This window comes from Peromyscus californicus, unplaced genomic scaffold, assembly GCF_007827085.1.
Source record: "Peromyscus californicus insignis strain IS unplaced genomic scaffold, ASM782708v3 Scaffold_10__1_contigs__length_136768540, whole genome shotgun sequence".
NCBI lineage: Eukaryota > Metazoa > Chordata > Mammalia > Rodentia > Cricetidae > Peromyscus > Peromyscus californicus.
The window spans coordinates 28,240,722-28,264,537 of NW_026294391.1; the positions used below are offsets into that span (position 1 = coordinate 28,240,722).

At 39.7% G+C, this 23,816-nt stretch overlaps 1 protein-coding gene across 5 annotated transcripts in view; it reads left to right on the forward strand.

Moving 5' to 3' along the window:
- Nhs (NHS actin remodeling regulator) overlaps positions 1–21,516 on the forward strand; it is a 342,196-nt gene extending 320,680 nt beyond the window's left edge. For 3 of the 5 annotated variants that reach the window (XM_052721028.1, XM_052721254.1, XM_052721185.1), the window contains exons 4-9: positions 6,122–6,184; positions 8,297–8,489; positions 11,158–11,289; positions 12,290–15,271; positions 15,563–15,689; positions 18,180–21,516. In XM_052721028.1, coding sequence (XP_052576988.1) covers positions 6,122–6,184; positions 8,297–8,489; positions 11,158–11,289; positions 12,290–15,271; positions 15,563–15,689; positions 18,180–18,786 — 4,104 coding nt within the window. In that variant the 3' untranslated portion in view covers positions 18,787–21,516. The other 2 variants (XM_052721326.1, XM_052721099.1) reach the window with 2 other exon arrangements.
- Positions 21,517–23,816: the final 2,300 nt, after the last annotated feature.

Consider the following 23,816-nt stretch of genomic DNA (forward strand, 5'->3'; position numbering starts at 1 on the left):
GATAAGGCCCTAGCTTGTTTCACACACTCTCGAAAATCCATGTGGAATTATCAATTGTGTGTGCTTTTCTATCTTATTCATTTTTGTGTATGCGTGTGTATAGGCACACACGCCACAGCATGCATGTGAATGTTAGAGGAAAACCTGCAGAAGTCATTTCTCTCCTTCTACCACATGGGCACTAGGGACTGAACTGAGGTCATCTGGATTTGAAACATGTGCCTTTACCTGCTGAACCATCTCTTTAGCCCACATGTACTTTTTAGATTACTGTGTTGTATTACAGTTTTATGAATACAGAACTCCACAATCTGTTTATCATTCTGCAGGTATTTGGGTTAGTTGTTTCTAATTGTAGAGTATTATTTGGTTATTTGTTTTTTTACAGATATAACTGCTATAAATATTTTTATGCAAGGCTTCTTGTGGATATACTCATTTTCTTCCTTCCATAGATCTAGCAAGGAATTAAAAATGGACATATGTTTAACTTTATCAATACTACCAAACAGACTCTAAAGTGATTGTACCATTTTAAACAACTCTTGTCAATTTAGAAGCATTTCAGTTGCATCACATCTTTGCCAACACTGTATGTTACTATTCTTTTTCAGTTTAGCCCCTCTGTTATATATAGTGACTTGTGGTTTACATTCAAATTGCCCAGTAAATGGTGATATTGAACATATTTGTAAACACTTGTCCATCTTTTGTATGTTTTCTTCTGCCAAACATCCTTCAGGAGAATTGAGGAGGTGGTGACGTTCATCAGGGGAAAAAAGTAAAGGTATGATTTGGAAAGGGAGATTTATCAATGACAAGAGAATGTTCCCCAGGTTTGAATAATTATACTTTTTAGCACTTTTAATAGATATGAATGTATAAAGTAGCTAAAGAAAAACTTGGTAAGCATCTATCCTTAAACGTCTCCCTTCCTGGCCTACAACCATTGTGTACCAACTTCTGCTTCAGTGACATTCCCTTGGATTTTTCATGGGGGAGTTCTTAGCACCTTAATAAGTATGTATTTGCTGGTGTGGTTTTCTTTGGGTCTTAAAGCTGGCTAGGAGTAGTGGAATGATTGGTTTGGACATTTGGGGTTCAGGGTGGTATGTTTGGTAGGGGTGATGTCTTTGAAGAAACTGAAGGTTGGGGGTGGGGCTCAGCCCTGCAAAAGCCAGGGGATGTCCCCTAAGCCTCTTCCTCATTCTTTATTGTGCTTGCCATTGCTTATTCAGCTTTGGAGTGCGGGAGTTGAAGACATGGGGAGAAAAGAAGCACAGGATGAATTTAAAAACGATATTATTAAACATGTTTGGAAAGACGATCACATTGCTAGCCAGTGGGAGACTTTGAGACAGTCTCAAGGGACAGACTGTGCTCTTTCATGGCGGCAGCAAGAGAATGACATGTGAATAAGGCATTGCCAAACTTCTTTAAACCTCAGAGAAGGATCAAAGTGGTTCATATTTATGTACAATACATTCACACACACTCCTGCACAGAAGAGTCTGAGGCAGATGGGACGTCTCCATCTCACAGATGGGCCATAGTATGTACATTAATGCACAGATTGGTCTAAGGACAAACAAGCTCCGTGGTAGAGTGATATTAAAAGTCCATGTCACCTCACTAGAAATCTGGTATGGACTGTAAAGGATATTTGCACTGTAAGGTTTTACTCCTGTATTCAAATATATGGTAATACCTCGTCTCCAGTAAATACTTCTCAGGTTTAAGATAGCATGATAGTTGTAAATCAGCTCTGAAATTCGACAGCTATAAATGCCATGTGGTATCAGTTAGATCACAAACCAAAGCCAATTTTTCAAAACATTTCCTGCTGGAATACTCACAACATTTTAACAGATGTCTTTTGGCAAGTTTTGAAGCAAAATAATCCCCTATCAGCATATGAAATAAAACCCAGCAGAAAGTAAAATATGGAGTAGAAGGACTTTTTTTTTCTTCTTTGGCCATTAAGAGACAGAATTGGGGAAATCTCAAACTCTTTAGAGAAACACTTGCTCAAAGCCACAGAAGTCAAGGCCTGAACTTTTCTCTCTCACATACACCACCAAAAGATCAAGTTTTGAAAATCGTCTTTCAGTGTTAACTAGAGAAATTTCCTTGGCTACTTTTGAGTATAATATTTGCTATTTCTTGTTCTGAGCACAGATCATACGTATAACTCTGGGTTTGGTTGAGGCAATCTTATGAAAAGCTAGGGGAAACGACTTGAAAATTCAATGGGGCCCACAGAGACCAAAATGGAGGTGAGGCATCGAAGAAGAATCTATTGTTAGGAACAAGGTAGACATGATTGATCCTGGCTTTTTCAACAATGTAGTAATTTAGTCTGAGGCCTCTCAAAATCAATGGTAGGAGGGCCAAAATGAAAGCCTAGGAAAGGAGAAGGAAATGGATTTTTCATTTTTTTCCAGCACGTTTTGTGAAAATATCCATAGTATAGACAAGTTAAAAGAATTATACAGTGAGCACACTGTACATGAGAGATAAACTATTTGGACTTTGAGTCTGACAGTTTGTTTACACTGGAACGGGTTTTCACCTTCATCTAGGAAATGCTCTGACGTGAATAAAATGGTGATCTCCTAACCCTCTTCCCACACAGTTATTCTAAAGAAGCAAGTGTTGTCCCCTGTTGCACTAAGTGATACTTCCCAAAGCAGGCATCCCTGTGGGTATTCTTCCATTACCTGTTGTTTTGCATGCATCTTGCTGGTGGTGTCTTATTTTCCCCTGTGCTATATCATTTTTAACTTTGTACTAAGAGCTCTACTGAAAATGATGTGTAGGTGGAAATAATTTGATGTCATTTCTTTAAGAGCAATTTTATTTAAGAGGAATTTTTGTTTCTTAGTATTGGGCACGCTAAGGTGCTAGCAACACAACAAATATTTATAGGACATTATTCAGTCAGTGGTAATACAGTTATGAATAAATAATGGCTAGCATTTCTCTGAATGAGCAATGGGGTACATTTACATAAAGCCATTAAAGAATAATTTAGTTTATACAAATTTGATCAATGCCCAGCTTTTCTTCAACTTATCCATCAGTACCTATTAAGGAGTGGCATTCTGGTCCAAGTAGAGATGCCCTGAGGTAGCACTGGCTTGCAATTTGACTCTTAGATAATTTAGAGAAAAATTCTATGAACATTGATCATATGAAAATATAATCCAAAACACTCAGAATCATTTTGCTTTCATTGACCAACATCTGGGAGATAGGATAGGTTCAAACACAAGACTCAGACAGTTCATAATTCATGGCAGATATAAAGCCACAGCCCACTTAATATTACATGCAAAGATACGATAAATCTACAGGGAGCCTAATTAGGTTTAGGTGGATGAACCAAAGAGCACCACCTCTCCATTCCAAAGCTCAGGGCTACCCAGTACCTGCATTTGCATGCTGTAGGTTGGGGCTGCTACCAAAATGATACAGAGATACTTAGCTGAGGCTGAATCTGCTGGGGAGTATAATCCAAGGAGACCTTGATTTGATTATAGTAGCCCAAACCAGTGGTCTGCACTGTCTGGATTCAGTCAAGGCCACCCTTAGTCACTGCCAGCTTTTTACCTCATACTTGTTTAATACAAACAGATAAAAAGATAAAGTCTACTCCTCATCTCTCATTCCTGAAAAAATACTCAGCATGAGAGTAGACCTGGGGGATTTATGATGAACTACCAAAATTCATTTGCCAATATTAATTTCCTTCATGTTTTCTGAACTGCAGTCTCTTATGTATTTTTTTTTTGGAATATTTCTTCATGAGCTACCAAAACCTTGAATTGCTTTGAAACAATTTCCTTTCCCATATCAATGTGACACTTTGAGGCTCCCTTTCACTTGCTTCTATAAATTGTTCCTCTATTTTACATATTCCAGTTTCTTATATGAGACTTCTACATCGCCTATGGCTGATTCTTAGGCTAGAACCAGAGTAAGTCCAAGCTCAGATGTATCTAATACATCTCTCAAAATGCATTCCGTCAGTGGAGGAGCCTTTGGCTCTTTAAACTCATTAGTGTTGAGATCTGGTCAAAACAAGCTGGGCAGGAGGAAATGGAATTTGCTCTACATAAAGATTAATGAACAACCCTACCAGTTACAATTTAGAAACTTAAATTAGAATTCGATCTTGAGTGCCTTTCACAATACATGCCTGCCATCAGATTGAGAATAACTAGGTTTAGTATCCACCCAAACCAATTCACTTATGGAACCAGAAGTTTCTGGTGGTTTCCTGTCTAGTTTTATGTACTTACTCTAGTAAGACAGAGGTTTCTATGGTATCTGCTTCCTCCTGAGATCTTGGACGTGCCTCTAATTTCAGTTGGCTTTCTCGTAACTGCTAAAACACATGGATCTCTAGTATCATTTGAGTGGGCAAGTATTTTGGTGAGTTCTTATGAGGGGGCACAACTACTATCATGAAAGACTGAGAGAAAAAGTTAAATACAGAAATTCACAATCTACTAGATGAACACAATGTGTGTGTTCAATGATAATTTGTATAACATTAAAGCCCAGCTATAAGGTAAGTACTATAATATGTGCATAACTGATTCTAAAGCTGGTATAGGTTAGATTCACTGATGTGTCTAGCTTTTGACATTGAAACAAGGCATTGCTATCTACAAAGCTCTTACACAGATATACAAATCAAGTTACTGAAAATAATAGTAAATAAATCACAAAGTTTTGGGTAAGTTTAAAATTTTGTTTTGGGCTACATTCATAGTTATTCTTGCCCATATACAGCCTGTGGGTTTTCTCACCTGGTAGAAGTTCAAGCGTTTCAGCCAGGCATGGTAGGGCATACCTGTAATGCCTGTACCTGGAAAGCTTAGGCAGGATGACTGTGGGTTAGAGATCAACATGGACTGAATAGTGAGTCTCTCAAAACAAACAAACAAGAAAAACTTCAATGTCTTTCTTAATAGATCCTGGAGAGAGACTTCTGATTATCAAATTATTTTCCAAGTAAGATTGGCAATATGATTTGTTTCATCCAATACAAAATAAAACATAGGGCCTTTCCTTCAGTTTAAGTCTTGTGAGATGTTGGTAGCCCAGCATTAAACCATGTATGGGTATGAGTGTGAAGCAGAAACTCTCATGAAACCAATGGTCTTTAAATATGCTTGATGAGAGAGAAGCAAATTGGAGCAGTCTAGACAAGGTGATACATATAGGACATTTTTTCCCAAACAAATCATGGGAAAATAAACTCATTCTAAGGAAAGAATATAATCTAGTCTTTCCCAATTTAGAAAGACTTAGGTGGAAAAGATGGGGAAGTTACAGTAGGTAAAATACCTGCCTTGCAAACATGAGGACCTAAATGTAAAAGCTTGGTATGGTGGCACACACTAATAATCCCAGGGCTGGTGATTATCTGCTGGGAGAAACAAGCAGGTCCCTGAGACTCACTGGCCAGGCATCTTAGCTTATTCGGCAAGCTCCAGGCCACTTAAAGACCCTCACACATACAGAAACTACCAAGCCAACAAAAGACCCAAAATGGATAATTCCTGAGAAATGATGATACCTGAGATTAGCCTCTGTCCTCCACATGTACATGTATATACTTGCATGCATACATACCAACACATATATACACATAACATATACACACACACATACACACACCTGCACACATACATAAACACAGGCATACACACAAAAGATGGGAAAATTATGATTTTCAAAGACATTTTCACAGTTACAAGGTAGACATAAAAATAACCATAGTTGTAAAAGTAGCCAGCACTAGCATATAAAGCATGCTAAGTGCCAAAATTCTAAGAATACTACATATATTTTCCCATTTAATCCTCAGATTAGCCCTGGACAATAGATGCTGTTATTCACCTATCTTACTGCAGATGTTAAAGAATTGCACCTGATCATGTAGGGGAAAAGCCAGGTAGCCAGGATTTGAATTGAAGAACTCTAGATCCAGAACTCTATCCTCTTAGAATAGAATCATTTAGGAGAGAAGTTCTCCCAGAATGGTATTTGTTAGGATCGTTCTATTGTGTACATTTTTAATTTTTTCTTTTGCATTTCATCTTCATAGTTTAACAGCACCCGCTCGCCCTCCCCCATTGAGTGTTGCCACATGGCCCCATGGAGTAGAAAGGTATTGGTTCTGAGAACATTGCTTTGCAGCCTTATCCTGCTCTTTTCAGACACTCTCCCTTTCTTCTCTCTTTTAACTTTATTGCAAACCTGTTTTCAACTAACCGTTTTTCTCTTAAGTCAACTTGAAGGATGGTATTTTCCTAACTTGAATTAACGACAGCCCTGTCGTTGGTTTTGTTCCCTATGAATGTCCCCCTTGGAGCTGCAATTTGCAGCTCTGCTGAGCACAGGCATCCTCTATTGCTGCTCCTGGATTTTGTAGTTTGGGGAAAAGAAATGACAGTTTTCCCTGTATTTATCAGAACTGTAAAAGTTCAGCGTCTCAATTTTTTTTTTTTTTTAAAGGAGATCAAGACAAGAGGATCCTCTGGCAGCCAATTGTCCCTGTCACCATTAAATAAAAAGTGCTTTTGGCTGCTGGTCAGAACCTGGAGTCAGGTCACTATCCTTTAGTCCTTTCAAGTCCATTGTTATTCAAGGAAGGAATCGCCAGCAAAATGAGGCCTCTGGTGGTGGGAGTTTGCTTTCCTGCTGGGCTCCCCGCGCTCAGCTTTCCTGTGTTCCTTTCTCCTCTCTCTCTCTCTCTCTCTCTCTCTCTCTCTCTCTCTCTCTCTCTCTCTCTCTCTCTCTCCCCCCTCTCTCCATCCCCCCATCCCTCCTTCCCTCTCCCTTCCTCCCTCTCTGCATGCACCAAACTTTTTTTTTCTTTTTGAAAGTTACCTAGGAAACAAAGTCTTTTGTGCTCCAACTTTATTTGAGCTATTCGCTTCGCTGGGAATCTGCACAAAAGCTGAAGAGAGAAGAAGTTTGCAATATTTTACTAAACCGTTCATGGCGAACACAATTTTCCCAAGGGGGGGAAATCATATACCGTTGGGTGTATTGGGGGGCTTTGCAGAAACTTCTGATAAGGTAAGTAAATACTGGGGTTTCCTTTAAAAAAAGGGGCTCTGGAGCCTATTCTTTAAGGAGACTTGAGGACAGTTCATTTGACAGTACATGCGATCCTGAGCCAATAGTACAGTTTCCAATGTGAACTCTAGAGAGATTTTTTTTTTTTGAATCCTGATTTTAGGACAAAGTATTATTAAAACCTTACTGAAATAAGAGGAAATGAAATACTTATTTTATACAGTTACCCATCTTCCTCTGAACTGTATAAAGAAAGAAAACTGGGTTCAATGGTGGAAACTGGGTCTTTTACTACTCTGGTTTAGAAAGTCAACCCTGAAACCAAAAGTGGGATGGGGCCTTTTGAATAATCTGGGCCTGGAGCCCAAGCTTGAAATAAAAGTTAGACAGTATTAATATTTGCCAAAGGCTTGGATAGACAGTTTTCAAATGTCGTATAGAAAATCAAAGTCTCTAGCTTCCACAGCTGGAAGGAAAGTTTTGCACCACAAAGCTGGAAGAAAATAAACTAGAACTCTTCCACCCATCTAAATTCAAAAGAGAAACTCCCTTCAATCTTTCCCTCCAGAAACATAGTAGTCGAATACTGGGGCACATCTTTACTTTGGCTTTTCTACAGCCATCGAACGTCAGTTAAACTGACTTTTTAAAATGTCATTTCCCAAAGCTGTCTTCCTGCAGTGCAATTAAGTCCTGGAGTTTTGGTGGCCTCCTGAGTTAGGCTGGCGGATTGGTTATTCTCCAGGTGGTCTATTCCAGACTGTCTCATGTCTCCAGGTTTTCTTCAGGGTCTCTGAGAATTTTTATAGGCGTTTAGCTCATCTGCCATCCTGGATCATCATGGTCTAGAGCTCTCAAGATATTTGACAGGAATTCATAGTGACATAAACATACAGAAAGTAGATCTACCTTTCACTGGATTAGAGACAGACAGTTTTCAGTTTGAAGGGATAGGATTTCTGACTAATTTGTCTCTTAATTCTATTTCACCTGAAAAGCATGTTTTATGGGCCCATTTTTCCCTTCTGTATCTCTTCACTGTTGAAACAAAATTTCTAATTAGTTGTGCTTACTATTTTCTAGGACTGTTTCCTTTGTCCTACATGCTTATTTCTAGCCTTATTTTAAAAGGCTGAACTATGAAATCCCTTATGCATATAAGGTATGAGAAGTGAATCTGAATGTATTTTGTTTGCAGTCCCACTCTCCAGAGGATGAAGAAACAGATGTCATGTTAGGACAGAGGCCGAAAAATCCAATACACAATGTCCCCTCTACACTGGACAAGCAGACCAACTGGAGCAAAGCGCTACCTCTCCCGACTCCTGAGGAGAAGATGAAACAAGATGCTCAAGTGATTTCTTCTTGCATTATTCCCATCAATGTCACTGGTATCGTTTTCTTTTTTTCCTTTGGGACAGTTGGGTCTGAACATTCCATGTATTAAGGATGTTCAAAACACGTGCTGTTAGCCTCTCTATCAGCTAAGAATATACTTTTGTTGTGAGCAAGAAATCTATTGTCAACATACAAGTCAGGGGATATTCAGTATGCTTTTGTCGGGTTTTGAACACCAATTTGCATATATTCTGCTGGACTGCTTGTTATGTAAATGATGGACAGTTTCTTTAAAAAAATCACCAAATAGCTCGTTGGCAGTGATTAATCACATGATAATGATGCGTGGCACCGTAAGAAAGAAAACAGCAAAACCCAGGTTTCTAAAACTGCAAGAAAGGTCCTGTCGACCAACTAGAGAATCTGTTTTCATGCTTCCCTGGAGGAAGGTAGGCTTTTCGACAAGACCACTTAGACTCCTGTATTGATTTTAGGGATTTTTGACCTGAAAATATGTAGCTACAGAGATGAGGGGCAAATTGTGTTTCAAAATCTGAGCAAGCCTGGCTTCCTTTCACTTTCTGCTATTGTATGTATTAAAGTTTGCATATTAGTCTAGATAGGATGAAGCTCAGCTGGACTTTTCTTCAAAGTCTATTAGCAGAATTCTGGAGCTGGAACTGGGAATAATTTTAGTTGTAATCAGATGATGTTTTAGTTTTTAAAGGAATATCTAGGTTAGCATACAAAGTAATAGGTTTAATGATGTGATTTGTGTGCATGTGTGTGTGTACGTGTGTGTGTGTGTGTGTGTGTGTGTGTGTGTGTGTGTGTGTGTGTGTGTGAGAGAGAGAGAGAGAGAGAGAGAGAGAGAGAGAGAGAAAGAGAAAGAGAGAGAATTATACTTTGTTCTCCACCATTCTCCCCCAAATTAAATGATCTCCACATTGGTATTTTTAAACCCTCTCGTAGTTCCCTTTACCTTACTTATGTAATGAAAATTTCAAAACCAGTCGCCCTATGGCTGGCTTTCATCTTTATTTCCCATAACTAAAGATTGCATGTACCCTAAGAAGAATTGTGGACATTGCTATTATTAATGCCACTCAGATTTCTCTCACCTAGAGTGGGGAACAAATGGACTGGGTATCTGGGACAGATATTTTTTTCCCTCCTGAATGAGAGGTACTCTAATGCATTGGCCAGTTGTGTCGTGAGCTGAGACTTAATTTTCCTGCTGACCTATTCAACTTATGGGATAAATTATTCTGAAGATGTGCACTTCTCTGACCTCTATAATCTAAAGGAGATATGTTAGGGGAGTTCATCTGCCAAAATGGATCATTCTGGCACCCCTTTAAACTAATTTTCAGTCTGAGAACATCTGACTATTAGCAGCCCTGCTTCCTTTCTGCTACTGTAAGTAAAATCTTGTTTTCAAATGTAGTACTGTGATTATGGACCATCATCTTGTGATTAGTAAAAAGAGAAGATTTTTCTCTCAGTTTTATTTCAGGAACTCTCAAGATGAAGGCCCAGATTAGATGTTGATTTCAAGAGCTTCAATGAGAATAATGTTAATGATGTCCATATAATATGCAGTGTCTGTGAATCATGTATTCAATAATCATTAAGATTCAGATGAAGGATTTTGGTTTGTGATTGGAAGCAAGAAAGGAAAATACCTTTCATATGAATTCTCTGATAACATTGTAATCATTCATATCATGACACAGATATTTCAAAGTGAGCCTAAAAACTGTTGTCACTGTGATGCTATACAGATGACCCAAGGTTTAACAGTTAGGAAAAATGATGAGGTGATCAAATCCCAAAGCACAGCCTTCCACATTTCTTAGCCACAGCTTGCACTGAAAAATCCACAGTGTGTGATTGTGCCTGACAGAGTCTGAATTCCTTACCTTCTTCCTCGTTCTTCTAATATAGTAGAACCACATATAGTGCTACTAATGTGATTACAGAGAAGAACTAAAAAGCACCATGTTTGGTTCCTGCATGCATAATAACAAACAATACTTTAAAGGCTGGGGAGTCTATCCTATAGTTGATTGGAACTCCTCTGTATGTTTATTTCCAAACCAAAAAGCACCCAGTTTAGTCACAAGAAGAAAGTAGAGTTAGAAGATTATTGAAAAGATGAAAGACCTAATCTGTTGTGCTGTTGTGTTTCCTCACAGCAGTGTGTGTGTGTGTGTGTGTGTGTGTGTGTGTGTGTGTGTGTGTGTGTGTGTGTGTAAATGCTTGGAGAAGTTTGGGTATACGAGGTGGAGGGAGAAAAACTCACAAAGACGCTTTTAATGAAGAAATGGGTCAGGATACATTAGGTTCACATCTTGGGTACTGATCTACTATGTAAAGGTATCAGTTTCAGAGAGCCCAGAAATAGACCAGTAAATAATAGTGACTAAAGGTGTATAACCAGTTCAGTGGGAGAGGGCTTGCCTGATGTCCCTTTCTTTACCCTCTTTCTTTTCGTTTTCCTCTTTTGATTGTTGCTTTTGACTTTGCAAGCTGTTGTGGGAAGCTGCATTTAGAAGTAAACCTTTAAATAAGGGCTGAAGAAGGTCTCTCTTATATTTTGTTCACAGGCTTAATCCAAAGTCTTCCCTGACTTCCAATCAATAAATATCACTGTGTTGCAAGTAAATGAAAATTTGTCTGCTACTTTTAAGGCTAATGAGACCTATTTATGGGTTGCAGGAGTTGGTTTTGACAGAGAAGCTAGTATACGCTGTTCTCTTGTTCATTCACAATCCGTGCTACAGCGGAGACGAAAATTGAGGAGAAGGAAAACCATCTCGGGGATTCCCAGAAGAGTTCAACAAGAAATAGGTGTGTCATAAAAATGTTCATGGTTTCTGTCTAGTGAAGGTGAAAGGAGAGGAAATAGGTCCCCACTTTCAACTGCCTTCAACTATAACATTACTTATAAATATTGAATGTTTTAATGTGTAGTAGTTTTAAACTACTGTATATTTATTTTGCATTCAGAAAACATTTCGGCATTATTTTTTTAACTCTGTTCTTGAACATAAAGGCTTAACCTTATAGATTTAAGCATTCCTGGTGAAATATAATGTGCCTTGCCAATTCAAATGTTTCATTTTAAGATAGGAATATAAACAAAGATTCATTGCAAGAGTTTTTTTTAAACTGTAGCTTCATTTGAAGAGAAATATACTTTTATGTTTTAATTATTTTTCAAGTAAATTTTAAACATATTCCAATATGGAATCTTAAAAATATAATACCTTTGGGGACATTTAAAATTTTTCTATTCAATGTATTTATAATATTTCTACCAATTTCAAAATATTATGGTAGCAGCTCCATGTAAATAAGACTTTAATTTTTATAATGAAATCATTCTATTCCTTTATGCTTGGATTTCAAAACATGTGAAAGTAGTGGCCAGGACTCTAGATTTTGTACTTGAGCTGTTTTTTGTTTTTTGATTATTTTTATCATTTTCTTTTATGAAAGCAGTCACTTGTTGGAGTAAATTAATGTGAAGAGAGATGATTCATAAAAAGCAAAAAGCATATCTTCTCTCAATAAGTATACATGTTGCATGTATGTGTGTGTGTGTGTGTGTGTGTGTGTGTGTGTGTGTATGTATGTACACATATTCAAATATTCATGTAGATAGAAACAGACAAATCAGGGACAGAAAACATTTGAACTTTCTCCTAATTTTAGATACTGTTTTTTGTTTTTGTTTTTCTGTAGGAGAAGGTTCTAATATGGTAGCACACAGATTTAGAAACACCCCTCAAAATGCCTGTTAGTCTGCCGATATGTAATACCTAACAGTGTTTTCCATGTGCCCTAGATTCTGATGAATCACCAGTGGCCAGGGAAAGGAATGTGATTGTGCACACAAACCCAGACCCCTCCAACACTGTCAATAGGAGGTCCGGAACCAGGGATTCCGAATGCCAAACTGAAGATATTCTGATTGCTGCCCCATCCAGAAGGAGAATCAGAGCTCAACGGGGTCAAAGCATTGCAGCTTCCCTTTCTCATTCTGCTGGCAACATCTCTGCACTGGCAGACAAAGGCGATACCATGTTTACTCCTGTAGTGAGCAGCCGCACAAGATCTCGGAGCCTCCCTCGGGAGGGAAATAGAGGTGGAGATGCTGAATCCAAAGTTGGTGCTAAGCCCTCAGCATATGAAGAAGGGGCGCCTTTCGTGGGTGACCATGAAAGAACCCCTAATGATTGTAGTGAAGCGCCGAACAGCCCAAGTGCAAAGGAACACCAGCCTGCTTTGGGCCTGGCCTGTTCTCAACATCTTCACAGCCCTCAGCACAAGTTAAGTGAGAGAGGGAGGTCGCGCCTGTCCCGAATGGCGGCTGACTCTGGAAGCTGTGACATCTCCTCCAACTCAGACACCTTTGGAAGCCCCATCCATTGCATTTCCACGGCTAGTGTCCTCCTTAGCAGCCACATGGACCAGAAAGATGACCACCAGTCGTCCAGTGGTAATTGGAGTGGGAGCAGCTCTACATGCCCATCACAGACCTCAGAGACAATCCCTCCAGCAGCTTCTCCTCCCCTCACTGGCTCTTCGCACTGTGACTCAGAATTGTCACTGAACACTGCTCCTACTGCTAATGAAGACACCAGTGTCTTTGTGACAGAACAGTACAATGACCACTTGGATAAAGTAAGAGGCCACCGGACAAACTCCTTCACCTCCACTGTTGCAGATCTGCTGGATGATGCCAACAACAGCAATACCAGTGACAGTGAGTGGAATTATCTGCACCACCATCATGATGCATCCTGCCGCCAAGATTTTAGTCCTGAGCGTCCAAAGGCAGATAGCCTGGGCTGCCCAAGCTTCACAAGCATGGGTACCTATGACAGCTTTCTGGAAAAGTCTCCTTCAGACAAAGCAGATACTAGCTCTCATTTCTCAGTGGACACAGAAGGATACTATACCTCGATGCACTTTGACTGTGGTCTCAAAGGTAATAAGAGCTATGTCTGTCACTATGCAGGCCTGGGCCCAGAGAATGGTCAGGGTGTAGGAGTTCCTCCTGGTCTTCCGGACTGTGCCTGGCAAGACTACATAGACCACAGGAGGCAGGGGAGACCAAGCATCTCTTTCAGGAAACCAAAGGCAAAGCCAACTCCACCTAAACGTAGCTCATCGTTGAGAAAGTCCGATGAAAATGCAGACATTTCTGAGAAGAAAGAACCAAAGATAAGCACTGGTCAGCATCTGCCTCACAGTTCCAGGGAAATGAAGCTGCCTCTTGATTTCTCCAACACGCCTTCTCGAGTGGAAAACGCCAATCTGCCTGCAAAGCAGGACTCTTCTTGGATAAACCAGAGTGAACATGCTATTAAGGAACCTCAGTTGGATGCTACAGACATTTCACCATTCAAAGATGAAGGTGCTGAATCAACTCACTATGCAGACCTCTGGCTTCTAAATGACTTGAAAACAAATGATCCTTACAGATCCTTATCTAATTCAAGCACTGCTACGGGTACCACAGTAATCGAGTGCATCAAATCTCCGGAGAGCTCTGAATCCCAGACATCCCAGTCAGAATCAAGGGCAACCACCCCATCTCTTCCTTCTGTCGACAATGAGTTTAAACTGGCTTCACCAGAAAAGCTGGCTGGCTTAGCATCTCCATCAAGTGGCTACTCAAGCCAGTCGGAGACGCCAACCTCCTCTTTCCCTACGGCTTTCTTTTCAGGTCCATTGTCTCCTGGAGGTAGCAAAAGAAAACCTAAAGTCCCAGAAAGGAAATCCTCACTACAGCAACCATCTTTAAAGGATGGAGCCCTATCATTGAATAAAGATTTGGAACTTCCAATTATACCTCCTACTCATCTTGACCTAAGTGCTCTTCATAATGTTTTGAATAAACCATTCCCCCACCGTCATCCATTGCATGTTTTTACTCATAAACAGAACACAGTAGGAGATATGCTGAGGTCAAATCCTCCTCCTCCATCTCTTGCAATTACACCAACAGTCCTGAAATCGGTCAACCTGAGGTCCATCAGTAAGTCTGAAGAAGTTAAGCAGAAGGAGGGCAACAATACAGATCTCCCCTGCTTAGAAGAGAGTACTGTCACAGTGGCTTCTGTGGCTTCTTCATCTCCAGGTAAAACAAGGCCACATACAGCAAAGAAATCAATATCACGCCAGTACTCTGCTGAAGACACCCTCCTGTCCTTTTTAGATTCCTCTGCAGTTGAAATGGGGCCAGAGAAACATTTGGAAAAGAACCCCACTTTGGATGTGAAGAGTCACTGCGATCCAGAAACTGTAGCCTCAGCTAGTAGCAATCATCCAGATTCAAATGTGATGAAAGACCAAATACGGATGGAAAGTGAGCTTATTCCAGAAAACATTCCTAGTAAGAACTGTGGATTTTCAACAGGATTTCAGAGGGTGTCTGCTGCCCGCCCCAGTGATTTGGGTAGTAAAATGATGCAGTATGGAGCTAGTCCAGATGGAGCCCCACAACAAGGACAGAAGGCACCCTCTGGAGTAGGGGAAGAAGGTGTGAAACCAGAATCTGTGGATGGAATCGCATTTCAAGCTAACTCACCAACTAGAATAACAGACATAAGCAGTCAACATAAGCATCGTATTGTGAGCCGCCACCATGAAAAAGTGCCTGTGACTATCCGCCATGAGTCAGAGATGTCAACTATAAATTCATTCCCTGAAAAATGTTCTGAGCAGGAAAATATTGCTTCAGGTATTTCACCCAAAAGTGCCTCTGATAACAGCAGAGCAGAGGAGACCCAAGGAAGTATGGATGAGACTTCATTGAAAGGTCAGTTAATGATACCTTTGTTAGGGTGGAAATGTGTCCTATATTGTTTCCTGTGTTCCCTATAGTTCTCTATAGCCCTGGGTGTTGGTTTACCTCTGCCATTTCTTTTTCACTTATTAAGACAACTGAGAAGAAAGCTGTTGTTATTTAGGAACTAATATTTGGCAGATATCTTTCTCATTTCAAAAACTGTGGTAAGGTACCTTTTGCTTGTTTGATCCTGGAGTCAGGGAAACAGGGTAGTGAGATGTGTAGCTACCCCTTAAAGATGTTTCTGTTCTTGTTTTTAAGAATCATCACCAAGTGATGACTCCATCACTTCACCACTCAGTGAAGACTCTCAAGCTGAAGCTGAGGGTGTGTTTGTGTCTCCAAACAAACCTCGAACAACTGAGGATCTATTCGCTGTCATTCACAGGTGAGAGAGTGTGACCAATTTCCTAGAAACAAAAGGCACAGAAAAGGGTTTGCCTCCTGAAGGGCCTCTCATCAAATGTAAACGTGGGAAAGCATTTTGTACCTGTAGTAATACAACAAAACCAAAAGCAAGCCAGGAAGAATTATCTTTCCAACTCAACTTCATAGACTTGCATGCATGTTTGAAAATAAGTCTAGACAGACAGACATAGAGTTCAATTAAGAGAGTTCAGTAAGAATCACTGAAGGGAAGATACTGGATGATTTCCCGAGGAAAGACATTTTGGAACAGATTTACATGTGAAAACAATTCATAGCTAGATGACTTGGAGTGAAAGCCCACTTTTAAGTGTAACCTCTGTTGTGCATATTATATTTTGTATTTATTTACCTCTGCAATACTAGAGATCAAACCCAGGACCTTATACATGCTAGGAAAGCACTCTGCCACTGAGTTATACCCTTAACCCCTGGCTTTTAAATAATCCCTTGGGTCTACAAAATATGCTCAAAGCTGTAATCTCACACTAGCTGATGCAAACATATGTTGATTTGCCAAAACAGTCTGAGCCCATCTCAGCTTGGAACAACTGAAAACTGCTCTCTTTTATTGTTTCTTTTTAAAAATTAAATTTCTTTCATGACACTTTTTTTTTTTTTTTTTTTTTTTTTTTTTTGGTTTTTCGAGACAGGGTTTCTCTGTGTAGCTTTGCGCCTTTCCTGGAACTCACTTGGTAGTCCAGGCTGGCCTCGAACTCACAGAGATCCGCCTGGCTCTGCCTCCCGAGTGCTGGGATTAAAGGCGTGCGCCACCACCGCCCGGCTCATGACACTTATTTTTATCTGTAAAATGAAAGACCATATCCCATGAATAGGGGATGTTCTCTGGGTTGCTTTCCCAGAACATGGTTGTGCCTTTGCTGCCCATGCACACTTTCTCTTTTGTACCTTTATAACCTGTTATCAATGGCCCGTATTGCAACAACCCATTATAGCTGCTGACCAGAAAAGCAGAGCCAGAACTCATCCTTGGAAGCAAACTCATAGCCACTGAACCAAATGATGCTACATGTGCTCTTTCCACAAACATGAGTCCCTTCTTCCACCTGGCCTTGGGGACCTAGATGGAATTCCCAAAGGATAGAACCTGGGGATTATCTTTCCTTTTTCACAGCCTTATGATTTTGGAAGAAATCTCTCTTGCCACCCCTTGGGCTTCTGTTTTAAAAGGGTTTCTCTTTTCTGTTTGTGCTGCTCTTTTTTGTTTTTTTAAAGTAGGAGCACTGCTCTTTAGAAATGGCATTTTCCTAAGGGTTCCATTAGTAGTACCCTCTGTGTGTACCTTACCAGGCAGTCTTCCCCAGAAACAGGGCAAGACTCACCAGTTTATGTTCTTCCCCACAGTCTAAAGGCCGATTATATTCCTCTAATCCTCAGACTTCATCTCCAAACTCAGCCCAAATTATTAATTTGCTATGTAAGCTAATGAACCCTCAGAGAACTATGTGGTGTTTCTGGAATAGTGGGCAGGACACACGTTGTAGAATCAGAAAGGCGTTGGGTTAGAGTCTTGACAGTGTTGCCAGCATGGGCACGCTCCTCAGGAATCTGGGAAGGCAAAGCTCACATTCCCTTTACCACACAAGGTTTTCAGGTGGTGAGAGAACATGCTGCCAGAGTCAGGAATAACTGAGTTATACTGAAGATTCATTGAGTTTATGCCCACTTAATTCAAAATAAGATCAATAGTTTCATGATGGAAATAGAGGTTAGGTAGATTTAAGGAGTTTGGTAATCTTAGATTTGTATTTGTGTAGGATTTGCCTGTTTATTTACATCCCAGTGACAAGAGTTATTTTGCTCTCTTGAGAGCTTAGGTTATATAATATTTTAAGAGCTCCAGAGATTCTGTGTTTTCAGTTCCTCACAAAGAGTTGATGTACTGCTTGATATGCTGTAGATGTCCCTGAGTAGCTAAGGGTTGTCGTATTTGTATTCAGAAGCAGACTGATTTATTTTAAAAGTCACTTAACTCATTTTTCATGTGCAGTAGATTAAAATGTAGTTTTAATTTGTAAAGTGTAGGCTAGTCTCCAGCACAGACCTCCATTGCTCATCACCGAGGCCCATCAGGTATCAAGCTAAGGCCAGCTGTATCCCACCGACGCCATTCTCCACTTGCTGCACTTATTATTTGGAAGCTGGTTGTTGATGTGAGAATATTCTTCTGTATTGTACAGACAGGTTTAGTGAGGAAAAAGCAACAGGCTTTCCCCACACTGTAAATAGAAGTCGGCAGGATTTTCCCCCTTCAACTCTAGGAGGGGCAGTAATGAACCTTAACCTTCCTCCGTATGGTGCTAAAGCTTAGTATTCTACCATATAGGATGCTCTTTAAATACAATAGATATGGGAATCAGATGAACACTTCTTGGTTCATAAAATTGTGTGTGGACTAAGATTTTTACCCCATTTTCTCTTTTCTTAAAAGATCCAAGAGGAAAGTCCTTGGAAGAAAAGATTCTGGGGACATGGCTGTTAGAAGCAAGTCCAGAGTTCCCCTCGGCAGCAATAGCAGCGGTGCCAGCTCTGTCCCTTCAACCAGCAGCACTGTGACAGCTGGGACTAGCCAGAGGTCTCCTGGTCTCATCTACCGAAACGCCAAAAAGTCCAACACATCCAACGAAGAGTTTAAGCTCCTGCTTCTCAAGAAAGGCAGTCGCTCAGATTCTAGTTACCGCATGTCTGCCACGGAAATCCTGAAGAGCCCTATCCTGCCCAAGCCTCCTGGAGAGTTCACTTCAGAGTCCCCACAAAGCCCCGATGATACCCACCAGGGCACACCTGGGGCTGAAGCACTGTCCCCTCTGTCACCGTGCTCTCCACGAGTCAATGCAGAAGGATTTTCCTCGAAAAGCTTTGCCACCTCAGCGTCAGCGCGGGTTGGACGTTCCCGGGCCCCGCCTGTGGCCAGCAGCAGCCGCTACAGTGTCCGCTGCCGCCTGTACAATACGCCGATGCAGGCCATCTCCGAGGGAGAGACTGAAAACTCTGACGGGAGCCCACATGATGACCGATCCTCCCAGAGCTCCACATAGTTTGCCTGGGCCACGCTGACCTCAGATGTCTAACCCCTTACTAAGGAAAGGATTTTGTGACACCATAGAGGGGGAGAAGTGGCAATGGGGCGGGGCGGGGCGGGGGAGGGGGGCGGTTTGGCATCATTGCTTGGCAATGAGCTTCTAAATATGTGTTGGAGAAACAGAAAGTGGTTGAGTCATTTTTATTAGTTTTCATGTTTTAGGTAGCAGTTCTGTCTGTCGTGGTTTTCTTTAGCGTAGTTTGATTTACCCGATCTCATTCCTTGTGATAATAGAGAATACAAAAATATCTAACTTTCTTGAAACCTAGACAAGATTTTCCCAGAGCTGCCTATTCCGAAAATAAAGCCCTCACTGTCATACTTTAAGAAGATTAAATTACTCTGGAGGTTTGGTATTTTTTTACATTAAAATGAACTAAAGCAAAATTTAGATGAAAGAACTACACATATGTAAATACCATATTTTTGATAAAATGTGTAAATAGATTTATCAATGATGAGTGGACAAGTGGCCAATTATCTACCACACACCAACTGTTTATAGGACACACACAAAGTATAATAACTGTATTCTGTGAATACCATTTTCATATCAGATACCATATTTAAATGTCCACCAACATGATTTCTGAGTGATAAACCTCAAATATGAATTTAAAACTGGTGAAATAATGGAAATATTGAGGTCATGTACTGAAATGTGATAAATTTAAAATAGTGAATTCAGACCTAATCATTGTTGTGACAAATTATAGCAGAAACAAGCTAATGTCAGTTTGTGGCTGTGATTTGCCATGTGGCAATTTGAACAGAATGAAAAGCATGCTTTTGATTTTTTTTTTAACCAATGAGAGAAATCATCATTCTCAATGGAAAGACCCCCCCTCCCCCAATAGCATTAAACAGTGTCCTTTAGAATCTAATTTTTTCAATGGATTGCTTTAAGGAGAATGAGTAGAGAAACCAGTAGTTAATTTTAGGTCTTGTTTTATATAAGGCTACTGGGGACAAAGAGTCATACTCTAATGACTATACTCTTTAAGCTTCTTAATTAGCTCCAGGTTCTTAAACTAACAAATAAAACCTAAGCATGCCACAGAGCTATTGAATTCTCAGTAAGTACCTGCGATGAGTTTTCAGCGAAGCTTTTTCTCTGTGCTGATGAGATTCATGCTACCTAAAACTTAACAGAAATGACACTGTGAACAATGTAGTTGGGAAATAGGTATGTGTATATGCATTATTTATATTCACTCTTCAACTGGGCATGGGGAGCAGCTCTGGTTCACAATGCTACATACAACGAATTTTTGTCTGGTTTTACTAGATCTGCTTGATGGCAAAAGGGGAGGGTGGTGGGTGGGAAAGGAAATGTCAGGGAAAGTGCCCTGATAAAATGAAGGCAGGGAAACAAGCTGAATTACTTGAAATTACTTGAATTTTCTTGTCTTAAAACTGAAAAAAAAAAAGTATAGTAACAAGTTGAAATCTGCAAGTGGTTCTCACACCTCTGATTTTAACATGAACTGATACTGTGTTTGAAATCATATGTCAGAAATATAAGCACCTATGTACTTAGAATAGGTTTTGATGGAGCAGTAGAAATTAGAACTGAGAAGGGGCCTGATCTGTGAAAGACTAGAACGTGACGACAATGACAGAACACGCCAGGGTTACCAAAAGATTGATAGGCAGCTGGCGTTATGCCTCAGCAAGTAGTATTGGAGAAAGGAAGATGGATGAAAGGATTAACTCATGCTAAATGAAGGAGAAAGTCTGGTCTAAGAAGACAATGTCTTTCAAGAGAAATTTGTTATAATAATATTTACAGATTAAGAATTAAAGAATCTGTTGTTTGTGTTTTGTTTGTTTGGGGGGGGAAAGTCTGGCTTCTTCTATTGTTTGTCTTTACTACAAAATTGTATTAGTTAAGTTCTTGTCATTGGTGTATGTAAAATGGGTGTTGGGGGTGGAGGGGTGGAGGAGGAGACTGAGAAACTGGGAGAGAGAATGAGAGAGAGCGAGAGAGTGGGAGAGCAAGTGTGTGCTGGGGATAGAAAAACTACCTGGTCAAGGGTTGGAACAGATACAACGTGTTGTAATTTTATTAAAAGAAAAATGTTGGGGATTGAAAAAAATGACCATCATTTATCATTGGAACATGTAACTCATTCAAAAACAAAAACAAACAACATACACATGCACACAACCAGCATGGGTTTACATCATGTGGAGTCATGAACAAATCTGTCTCATGCTTTGAGAAGTACGCTCCACAAAATTTTAAAAATCAAAGTTTTTAGACAAATGTGATAAGGAACCATCATTTCCAGTCACAATAGGTGATCATTTGTAATTTTCATAAAAGCAGTTCGTTTGCAGTATGGCTTTTGTGTAGCTAGGGGGTTTTTTAGTGTGAAGAAAGGTATGTGGGCTTTAAAAGTGATTCTAAACCTTGAATAGAAAAACACATAAATTGGCTTTAATAAAAATGTCACCTTTTATTATTGACATTAATTTAAGTAATCGTACCATATATTTTTAAAAATACATGTTTGACTTGAATTGTGAGGCAATAAGGTACCATTAATGTGATGATCACAGAACCAACCCTTATAATATAGTTTTACTTATTTTGTTTACTCTAAAAATCTATAGCAGAGTTTCTCTATTTTGTATTTCATATATTTAAAGAAATCCCAAATAAAGATGGATTTTAGATTCACTGTGGACAAAATATTAAATATGAAAGTTTTAAAAGCAACCAAATCCTTAAAAAAATCTGGAATAGTCTACACGGCTTTATAATATACTAAATAAGACCAAGATGCAGGGCTGTCTTTAACATCACTGTCAGCTTGAAGCAGGGTACACACATTAGGTATTGTTGAAAAAAATAAAAGCAAACAACAGCAACAACAACAAAATAAACCCAAAACAAATTGAAACTTTTATTCTGTTGTTTGCACTGATGCTATTTTCTTCTTCTTCTTCTTCTTCTTCTTCTTCTTCTTCTTCTTCTTCTTCTTCTTCTTCTTCTTCTTCTTCTTCTTCTTCTTCTTCTTCTTCTTCTTCTTCTTCTTCTTCTTCTGTGTTTATCCAACATGTTTATGTTGTGTGGGGGAATTCTGTTTTACTTTCTTGCTTTCTGGTGATTCTGGTTTGATTTTTTTCTTGTTTTGTTTTTGGCTAAGTAGAGGACATGGACTAGTTGTGGCAAACAAAACATCCGGTTTGCTCTTGCCACTGAGCACATTCTCTGTAGTGGTGGTTGCTTAGAGGATGAGATAGTAACAAAGTTTGAACTCTGAAGGTTATGGTGTTAACTATTTTGGTACTAGAACCAGTTCATGCTGGCCGAAAAGACAATGGTTTTTGGACTTGCATCCATTTTGTATTTTTGTAACATTTGTAAATATGAACTTTTTAAATTGTTGCAAAATGGTTTCTTTTGTAAAATGTTTTCAACGTTTACATTCAATCCAAGCCTTTGTATATTTTACAGCTGTGCAACACTTTAAGTCTTGTATTTATTTTTAGTAAAAGCGGTGACAGTTTCATTGTGAACCCCTCTCAAAAAATGTATCAGAACAGTTTGATTACCTAGAAAGTGTGTATAGAGACTGCAAATAAACGTGACTGCAATTAAAGAACTGGGTTTTCTCTTTATTGTTGTGTAACTATAGTTTGGAGGTTTCACAAGCAGGAAGTGTTTCATAGGCAACCACATATAAAGGAGGGGTTTATTAGCAGGAAAGCATGGTATCAATAACAGATACTAATCTAGTTTCATTTTTAGTAGGGAATGATATATTTCCAATGCCCAAGCTACTTGTGGCTCCTTTCTACACCAGATTAAGATTTGTGACTTTAGCCGGGTGGTGGTGGCACATGCCTTTAATCCCAGCACTCAGAAGGCAGAGGCAGGCAGATCTCTGTGAGTTTGAGGCCAGCCTGGTCTACAGAGCTAGTCCAGGACAGGCCCAAAAACGACACAGAGAAACCCTCTCTCGAAAAACCAAAAAAAAAAAAAAAAAAAAAAAAAAGTGACTTTATTTTGAAACACTTGACTGCTTTGTTTCAGAGATTATTATAGCCATACATCCAAAAGCATTGATATATGTAAGATAAATTGCCACTAGTTATGTCACATCAGCTTTATTATAAACTCCTGTCTCAAGCACTAAGTACTTAGGGTACACTAATGTGTGTACTTCCCAAGATATGCCCATTTTATACTGGAGAAAACTCAACACGATTATGATTTAGCTTACACATTGCTTTAGAATAAGTAAGTGTTGGTCATGATGTTTAAATAAACAACTATGACACTGGGATATGTTAATTGTTAGTTAGTTCTCCGTCTGTGCTTATTGAAACGAAATAACTTTACTAGTGTTCCTAGGCTACCAAGAAAAGATTCGTTGCTAAGACCCCCCAGCCCCTCTCCCCATTCAAGTTTTAGCACTGAAGTGTACCCCTGGAGCCCAGTCATCATGGACATCTCTAGTGGATTACAGGAGGAGGAAAAGGGTATGTGATTATATGTTAATAGTAACATGCTTTAAATAACCAAACGAAAGTGCTTGCCACACAGTAAGCTGGCCCTTTGAATCACTTTTGGGACTAGAAGTTGTACTAGTTAGCCCAGGCGCCAGTGTCTCCACAAAAAAACTCTGCTTGAGAGGCTCTCTAGAGGCTGTCCTTCTAATCGTCTCAGCTAATGTAAGTCTAGGATCCGAGACCCAGCTTTGAACCTTCGAAACCAGAGCCTTTGCTTCTCAGTAGACAGAAAGACCCTCTTCACTGGAAACCTTCCCTTTCTATGTCCTATCTCCATCTGGTGTGAAAACTCCCATTCTAAATAGCTTTTTGATCATCCACGGGATTTACTGGCCAATGCTCAGATTATGTTTATGGATGACTACTGATTGGTTATCACAATCGCCTGATCAGTCACACAAGCCATGAACACGCATAGTTTTACGATCAGGCACTTTACAATCCTGAGCTTTGCGACACAGA